This window comes from Elephantulus edwardii, unplaced genomic scaffold (assembly GCF_000299155.1).
Source record: "Elephantulus edwardii isolate Elephantulus edwardi_28Jun2011 unplaced genomic scaffold, EleEdw1.0 scaffold00028, whole genome shotgun sequence".
NCBI classification, from domain to species: Eukaryota; Metazoa; Chordata; class Mammalia; order Macroscelidea; family Macroscelididae; genus Elephantulus; species Elephantulus edwardii.
This window is the reverse complement of record NW_006399778.1, coordinates 18526289-18535936: the sequence shown is the minus strand read 5'-3', so window position 1 is coordinate 18535936 and position 9648 is coordinate 18526289. Positions and strand designations below refer to the sequence as shown.

At 42.4% G+C, this 9648-nt stretch overlaps 1 protein-coding gene across 2 annotated transcripts in view; it reads left to right on the top strand.

Moving 5' to 3' along the window:
- The window catches only part of FBLIM1 (filamin binding LIM protein 1), a 36552-nt gene that overhangs the window by 17140 nt on the left and 9764 nt on the right, over positions 1-9648 (top strand). For both annotated transcript variants that reach the window (XM_006883623.1, XM_006883622.1), the window contains one exon: positions 5775-5944. In XM_006883623.1, coding sequence (XP_006883685.1) covers positions 5775-5944 — 170 coding nt within the window. The remainder of the gene's footprint in view (positions 1-5774; positions 5945-9648) is intronic.

Sequence of the window (9648 nt, the reverse complement as noted above, 5' to 3'; positions counted from 1 at the left end):
TTTGTGACTGAGATACCTCACTCAGCATAATGTCCTCCAGGGTCACCCATTTTGGATAATATTTCATGGGTTCCTTGTTTTTCAAGACATCTGTTCTTTTGACAGTGCATGGGATATCCAGTACTCTTCTCTAACACTACAACTTAAAGGTATCAGTTCTTCTGTCTTTCTTCATTGTCCAGCTCTGAGATGCACACATAGCAAGTGATGAAAAAGGCCATGGTCTTAATGAGGCACACTGATACCACTGAGCCTCAATAATTTGGAGAGTCTCCTGACAATAGACTTTCCCAGTGCAATACATCTCCTGACTTCTTGTACCAAAGGTGTTGATTCTGATCTAAGTAAGATAAAGTCATTAATAGTTTCAATCTTTTCTCCATTTATCCTGATGTTGCCTATTGGTCCAATGGAAAGAATTTTTGTCTTCTTGACAATGAGATACAGTCTACATTGAAGGCTGTATTCTTTGACCTTCTGCAGCAAGTGCTTCAAGTCTTCTTCAATATTAACAAGTAAGGTGTGTCATCTGCATAATAGGTGATGCCCCATTCCTCTTCACAGAATCTAGCTTCTCAAATAATTTGCTCCGAGTGCAGATTGAATAGGTATGGAGAGAGGATATAACCCGGATGCACACTGTTCTTAATTTTAAACCATGTACTGTCCCCTTGCTCTGTACACACAAGCCTCTTAGTCCAGGTATAGGTTCCACATGAGCACAACTAGATGTTCTGGGATTCCTATTCTTCTCAATGTTAGCTATAATTTGCTGTTATCCATACAGTCAAATGCCTGTGCATAGTCAATAAAGCATAAATAAGCATTCATCTGGTATTCTTCACTTACAGCCAGGATCCATCTGACATTAGCAATGATATCACTGATGTCATGGCCTCGTCTAAATCCTGCTTGAAATTTTGGCAATTCTCTGTTGATGTTATAGCTATTTTCAAATAATCTTCGGCAATATTTTGCTTGCATGTAGTAATGATATTGTTCAGTAATTTCCACATTCTGTTGGATAACCTTTCTTGGGAATGGTAACAAATAGGAATCTCTTCTAGTCAGTCAACCAGTCCTTCAGATTTCCTGGCATAGACTGGTGAGCACATCCAGGGTTGTTATCTGTTAGTTAAAACATGTCAGCTGGTAGCCATTGATTCCTGGGCCTTATTTTTTGCCATTGTCTGTCTTCACTGCTGCTTGAACTTCCTTCATTACCATTGGTTCTTGATCTTATGGTACTTCCTGAAATATTTCAGTGTCAGCCTGTTACTTTTGGCATAGTGATTCTTTGTAGTCCTTCCTTCTTCTTTTGCTCTTTCCTGCATCATCTTAACAGTTCCTCCATAGCATCTCTCAGTATTGCAATTCAAGGCTTGAATTTGTTTTTTCAGTTCTTTCAGCTTGAGAAATGTTTAGTTCTTCTCTTTTTTATTTTCCAATTCCAACTCTGCATATTCCCTTATAGTAGTTTCTTTGTCTTCTCGAGCTGTCCTTTGAAATCTTCTGTTCAGCTCTTTTACTTTAGCATCTCTTCCCTTTGTTTTGGTTTCTCGATGCTGGAGAGAAATTTTCAGAGTCTTTTCTGACATCCATTTCAGTTTTGACCTTTTGCTTTCCTCATGGATGATATCCCTGATGCCATCCCACAATTCATCTGGTCTTCAAGCATTGGTGTTCAATGCTTCAAATCTATTCTTAAGATGATTTTAAAATTCAGGTGCGGTAGACTCAAGATCATATTTTGGTTTTCATGGGCTTATTCTATTCCCTTTAGCCTCAGTTAGAACTTGCACATGAGTAACTGATGGTCTTTTCCACAGTCCACACCTGGCCTGATTTTGATTGCTGATAGTGAGCTTCTCCAGCATTTCCTTCCACAAATGTAGTCGATCTGATTCCTGTGCTTTCCATCAGGTGAAGTCCATGTGTAAAGTTACCATTTGTGGTGGTTTGTTTTTTTAAAAATGTATTTGCCATAGGGGAGTTCTGGTGGCCTAGTGACAAGAAGCTGCAACTACAATCCCAGAGGTGCATGGTTCGAATCCACCAGATGCTCTGCCGAGGGAGGAGGGACAAGGGACAATCTCCTCCTGTACCAGTCAGATCTGATTTGATGGTACACACACACAAAAATAATAACATTTTTAAAAAAATGTATTTGCCATGAATAAATCATTGAATATACAAAATTTCATCATTCTAGTTCCAGTCTCATTTCCGTATTTTCCAACTATCATTCTTCCTTAATTGTTTCCAACTTTAGTGTTCCAGTCACCAGTTATCATTAATGCATCTTGTTTGCACATTTGGTCAATTTTGAACTGCAAAATTTGGTGGAAATCTTCAGTTTGCTCCTTTTTGACTTCAGCTATTCGTGTGTATACTTGAATGACAGTCATATGAACAGGTCTTCCTTGTATGCATATGGATAATATACATTATCATTGATTATGTTCCTATACAACCATCACTATTATCCGTTCCCAGATTTCCTCATCACCTTTAGTAGAAGCCTGCTCTACGAACTGTCTTCTCTTTCTCTTGCTTTCTGATAAATGCTAATGAACTTAGGTATATACATGTTTCCCTAGTCTAGATATTTCATTTAAGTGGACCTTTTGTAACTGATTGACTTCACTCAACGTAATGGATTATTCCTTCCCTTTTTATTACAATTTAAGACAAAGTTTACAAAGCAAATTGGGTTTCCTCAGTATCTTTTTAAAAGATTCATCTATGTCATAACCTATGTCAAGACTTCATTTCTTGTTATGGCTGAGAGATATCCCTTTGCGTGGCTGTACTGTGTTTTATTTATCCATTCAGCTGTTGATGGGCATTTGGATTGTTTCTACTTTGGCTCCTGTGGACACTGGTGTATATGTTAATGTTTGTATCCCAGTTTCTGAGTCTTTGGGAATATTCCTGTGAGTGGGATTGCTGGGTCATGTATCTCTATGGGAGAAAGACCCAACAATTGGCTTCTATAAAGATTACAACCTAGAAAGTCCTGTGGAGCTGTTTTTATCTGTCACATCAGGTCACTATGAGTCAAAATTGACTCACTACCACCTAGCAATAACAATAGAATTACAATAGTAATTCTGTGTTTAATGTTTGGGGGAACCTCCAAACTGTTTTTACAGGGGTGTCCAGGTGCTAATTCCTCCAAGTCCTTGTCAACAGTTCTTTTTTTTTTTTTTCATTTTGTCTGACAGTGGGAGTGGAGTGGTTTCCCATTGTGATTTTAATTTCTATTTTCCTAATGACTAATGACTTTAAGTGTGTTTTTATGTGCATGTTGGTTGTTTTTATAACCTCTTTGGAGAAATGTCTATTTGAGGTCTTTGCCTATTTTTTGATTGGCTTGTTTGCCTTTTTGTTGTTGAGTTCTTACCTATTCAGGATATTAAACCCTCATTAGACATATTATCCCCAAATAGTTGCTATCACTCTTTATGCTGTCTCTTCACTTTATTGATATAACCCTTTGTTGCAGAAAAGCTTTTCATTTGTCTTAACATATTTTCTTGTCTGTGTTGTTGAGATAATACACAGCAAAGCCTATACCAGTTTCTTTCTTCATGGACAGTTCAGTGACATTGGTTACATTCTTCATATTGGCTCTCCATCCCCACCCTGTTTTCAGAGCTATTAACTCCATTAATATAAAACTCCCTGTCCACCAAGGTCCCTTTATGATCTTTCACATTGCTGATTTCACCCTGTTCCCATAGTCTCTCTCTCTCATTACCATCAAGTCAGAACAGGCTTGTTCATTGCTGACCATTTAGCAGGTTTTCAGAAACTATTGATCACATAGGAAGAGATTGCCTGTCTTTCTCCTGAAGAGAAGCTGGTAGACTTGAACCACTTGCCTTTGAGGTGGCAGTGCAACTCTTTACCCACTAGGCCACCACAACTCTCCTGACTTCACATGTTGTTATTGTTATTGTTGTTGTTGCTGAGTACTGCCAGGTTGGAAGGGACCCATTTAGCTGACCCTCCAGCAGGTTTTAGGAGGCTGTAAATTGCATAGTAGGAGAGTGCCCATCTTTTCCCTGTGGAATGGCTGGTGTATATGAATCACGTCCTACCACATATGTTGTTATGTGCTGTTGAGTTGCCTGCGACTCGTAGCCCTGAAGGCTGCTCTGTCCTGAGCCAGTCTCACTGACTCTGACACACCTACCCCCCTTGCCCTAGTTACTGTATCAATCCACCTCATCTGGGTTCTTCCTCTCCTGTGCTGTCCCTCCATCCTTCCAAGCATGATGTCCTTCTCCAAGGACTGCTCCCTCCTGGCCACATGCCCAAAATATGTGAGACAGAACTTCAGAATCCTAGCCTCCAAGGAGAAACTTGGTTTCCCTTCTCTAAGACAGAAGTCCAGGCTGGGTTTAGAAGGGGTCATGGTACTAGGGATATTGTAGCTGATATTAGATGGATCTTAGCTGAAAGCAGGGAATACCACAGGAATGTATATCTGTGTTTCATTGACTATGCAAAGGCATTTGACTGTGTGGATCATAACAAACTGTGGCTGACTCTGAGAAGAATGGGAATCCCAGAACACTTGATCGTTCTAATGTGAAACTTATACTTGGACGAGGAGGCAGTCATCAGAACAGAGCAAGGGAACAACAACAACATACTGTCAAATGAGATCTGATTGGTTGTTGTTGTTGTTGTTGTTGTTATGTACCTTCAAGTCGCTTGCGACTCATAGCAACCTTATGTACAAGAGCTCTAAACACTGTTCTATCCTGTGCCAACCTAGCCATCTCAAACACACTCATTCCCACCACTCCACTCACAGAATCGATCCATCTCATCGAAGGTCTTCCTCTCCTTTGCTGCCCCTCCACTCTGATGTCCCTCTCCAAGGACCAGTCCCTCCTTGCAACATGCCCAAAGTATGTCAGACGAAGCTTCAGAATCCTTGACTCCAAGGAGCATTCTGGCTTCACCTTCTCTAGGACAAGCCTGTTTTTTCCCCTAGCAGTCCATGGTATATTCAACACTCTTCTCCAGCACCACAGCTCAAAGGCATCAATTCTCTGTCAACCCTATTCACTGTCCAACTCTCTGATGAATAGCACGTAATTGTGAAGACTATAGCCCGGATCAGGCTACCTTAGCCTCCAGCCTGACATCATTGCTCTTCAGTATTCTTGAGAGGTCCCTAACAGCCAACTTTCCCAGTGCAATTTGTCTTTTGATTTCCTGGCTGCTGTTACCAAGAGTGTTGACTGTGGAGGCAAGTAAACTAAAACTGTTAACTATCTCAATCTCTTCGCCATCCATACTGATGCTGCCAATTGGCCCAGTGGTGAGAATCTTTGTTTTCTTGATGTTGAGCTTCAATCCGTGTAGGAGGCTGCAGTCCTTGACCTGAAGCAAGCGCTTCAGATCCTCCTCATTTTCAGCAAGCAGGGTTGTGTCATCTGCATAATGCAGGTTGTTGATGACTCTTCCACCAATCCTGACTGGTACAGAAGAATATTGCCCCTCCTTCTCCAGCAGAGCATCTGGTGGATTTGAACCATGTACCTCTGGGATTAAAGTGCAGATTCTTGCCACTAGGCCACCAGAACTCCCTGCCCCTTGTTCTTATTGATCCCCATTACTCTCCTTGTTTATCAGATGAAGGTATGGAGGCCACACTCACAAACTCGAGGTCCACGGCTGGGCCTTGGGCTCTGTGGACGTTGTTGGTGGTGACTAAGCAGAGCTGATGATGATGTGTGTCTCTTCCACTGCAGACGTCTGCGCCTTCTGCCATAAGACTGTGTCCCCCCGAGAGCTGGCTGTGGAAGCCATGAGGAGACAGTACCATGCCCAGTGCTTCACCTGTCGCACCTGCCGTCGCCAGCTGGCTGGGCAGAGTTTCTACCAGAAGGACGGACGGCCCCTGTGTGAGCCCTGCTACCAGGTAACTAACCCCTGAGGCCTCCAGGTGCCAGTTCCTGAGCTGTGCACTTGGACAGTATTGCAGTATTTCATCCCCACAGCTCTAGAAGGTGGCATTTTGACCCATTTCACAGATGGCTTTGTGGAAGCTCAGTGCTAGGATGTGCTATTTCTTTTGGCTACAAATGATCACAAAAATTGTTGGCTTATCACAACACAACACAACACAACACAACACAACACACAATTCTAGAGGTCAGAAGTCTGAAACCATTCACGGGGCCAAACTCAAGGTTCTGTTGGGAGGCCTGCAGCCCTTCTGCAGGCTGTAGGAGAGAAGCTTTTCCCTGCCTGCATGCCTTGGCTCCTGGCCTCCTCCTCCATCCTCAAAGCCAGTAGCGTCTTGCTTTAGTGGTCATATTTGCTTCTGCTGACTCAAATCTCCCTCTTACAAAGTCCCTAATGATTACAGATCAACCAGATCAGATTGTGCCAACCCACTTCAGATCAAGATCCTTAGCTTAATCACACCTGCAATGTTTCTTTTGCACACAAGGTGACACTCACAGGTTCCTGGCATCAGGCCTGACACATGAAGTCACTCTATAGAAGGTGATGGAGCTGAGATTCTGCCCTCCTCTGTCTGATTCTGGATCTGCCATGGTCTCTCCACCCTCTTACTTGGAACTGCCAGGTTCCAGGTGCAGGATCTCATGGGGGGATCTTGTGCTGCTTCTGAGTACCAAGCCCAGACTGGGATGGCTGGTGTGCATTCTGAGCTGTTGGAATTTCCAACTCCTGGATGTTTCTTGGTTATGTTTTTCAGTTTGGTATATAAACCACTTATACCTGTGGCGGAGTGTGTGTGTGTGTGTGTGCGCGCGCGCGCGCGCGTGCTTGCGCTTTTTCTTTTTCCCCAATACTTTACAGTGTTTTGTGAGAGCTCTGGTGGCCTAGTGGTAACTGCACTATAATCCCAAAGGCACGTGGTTCGACTCCACCAGCTGCTCCTCAGGAGAAAGATGGACAAACTCCTCCTGTGTGATTTACTGTGTCGGAAAACTCACTAGAGGGGCAGCTCTGGGTTGGTTCCAACTTGACACGTAAAAACGACAACTGTGGTTTCAGTAAAAGCTTACATAGCAAATTAGATTCTCATTTAACTATTTTATGACCTATGACACTGGCTACAGTTTTTTAAAGGATTTGAATTTCTTTTAACTTAAACATGGGATTTGATTTTTGGCAAATTACTATTTTTTTGTGTTGTGGTTTAAGTGACAGCTTCCAAAGCAAATTGGCTTTTCATTCAACCACCCATGCCCATTTTGTTTTGTGCATTGTAATACTCTCAATGTAATAAACTTTTTTCCTACTTCCTCCCTATAAGTCTCATTTCCACTAATCTTTTTTTTTTCTTTTTTTTTTATTTTTCATTTCCACTAATCTTTTTTAAAATCTTATATTGGTTTGAATGCAAAATTCATATGCATTGTGTTTCACTTTCCTTCATTCACATTGTGTTTAAAATAATCTTTCCTATCCATTGTGTTTTATAAAATCAGTCACCATTGAACTACACCCACCATTACTTCTCTTTCCACTAACCCTTTTTTTTTTAAATTTTTTTTATTCCTCCCCTTCTTGCCTTCAGGGCTTTATCTTTGGGCATATGCTGCTCTTTTTTTAAAAAAAAATTTATTTTCTTAATTTTAATGAGCATTTACAGAGATTTTGGAATTCCATTAATTCATTGTTGCACTTTCATCCCTGCCCAGCCCTCCCCCCCAGTTCATTCCTCTCTTTGAAAAGTAAAAGAAAAATTCTTTCATTGGTATACAATCCCCCCGCACCCCACCCCCACCCCGCCCCAGTACACTCCACTCTGCAATCTTAATTCTGGACTCTTGTGATAACCATAATACCCTATCATATGTTGCTTTTAAATTGTTCTCTCCCTCATCTGTTTCAATGCAGTATACATAATTTATCCAGTTTTTCTCAGTCTTACCCCAACCCTGATGTCAGTCCCATTCTACAGCAGTGGCACCATGCAGTATTTGTCCTTTTGTGACTGAGATATTTCACTCAGCATAATGTCCTCCAGGGTCACCCATTTTGAATAATACTGCATGAGTTCCTTGTTTTTCAATGCAGCATAGTATTCCATTGTGTGAATATACCACAGCTTCTCTATCCATTCATTTGTTGATGGGCACTTGGGTTGTTTCCAGCTCCTTGCTATTGTGAACAAAGCCACAATAAACATGGGTGTGCATATATCTGCTTGAATGTCAGTATAGGCTGCTCGTGGCTGGTTATTCTAAGGGATGAGTTCTTCTCTTGTGTTGCTGTTCATCTCACAGACCTCTCTGTTGTTTGGCTGAAAGCTGAGCCACTGGGAGAGATTTGCACCAGTTTTGAAGAGCTTAAGGGCCACAGTCTTGGTGGTACCATGAGTCTCTGTCAGATTAGTAAGTCTGGCCTTCTTTATTTTTTTACTTTTGTGCACATTTCTCCCTACCCCACCCCTGTCCAGGGTCTCTTGCTGTGATTCCCTTTAGAGGGGTCAGCAGGGGTCTGATTACAGTTTGGGGGGGGGGGTTCAGCATTCTCATTGTTTCCATTGATCTTGCTTCCCTGTCCCTTGTGGCCTTATCATCTTTGCTTTGGGGTAAATATCAACTGTTTGGTCTCACATTGTTGATTGTTTAAGGGACTACATTCCTCACAGGTGACATGATTTATAAGTTAATGTGTTATTGACCTCTAGGAGAGGCTTCAGTGTCAAACTGAAAAGTTGCCTAGGGCAGTAGTCTCAGAGGCCACTCTCATCTCTTTCAGTCTGGAAGCTCTAGTCTTTTTTGGAATCTGGGTTGCTCTCACTCCTTCAGGACCTTCTCTTGTGTCCCTGGTCGGAGTGGTCAGTGGCAGTCATTGGGCGCCATCCAGTGCCTCTGGTACAGACGAGATGAGGCCGTTGTGGGTGTGATTGATTCACTTCTGGGCTCTCGATCCTAAACAATCTACATTTCTCACAAGTCTCTCGGGTGGTCCCGCTTGCTGCACCCTGAAGTTTGAGATGTACTGATTTGTACAGGTTGGAATATTTGGAGTTCAGATTATTCAGGAAAACTGAGGCCATCTGATCATAGTCTTGTGATGACATTGAGGCACTGCTGGAGGAGGAAGAGGCTAGGGCCCTTCTTCTATCCTGTCCTGTCCCTGTCAACCAAGGGTGACACCCCTACCCCTCTCTGCTAGACAGAGGTGAGGACCTGGGAAGGGAGGGGCAAAGCTGAGAGAAGAGTTGCTTTGAGAAAGAGGAGGAAATACTGAGACACACACACACCCCCAAAACACATCTGTCCAGGTGGAGTCAACATAAAACAAATGGGAACATCCAGAACAGGGAAGAAACAAATGTCCAGGAGAAAAAGTGGAAGAATCCGTGGAAGCCTCTGCTCTGCCTCGGGAATCTCTCTCTTTTCCCCTCCCTCTTCATTCCAGAGGGGATTTGAGGCAGCTTACAAGAATGCATACCAGAGACGGAGAGAGAATGCATATAGTACTATGAGGTAGGAAAGAAGAAAAAATTTTGAAGGAAAATAAATGTAGAATAGTGAGTGAGGAGAGGAAAATTTAGTCCCCAAATAGTGTTTGCTGAAAGACCCCAATAATGGTTCCTAAAAGGAGAACATGTTAAAAAAAAAAAAAAAAGGAGAA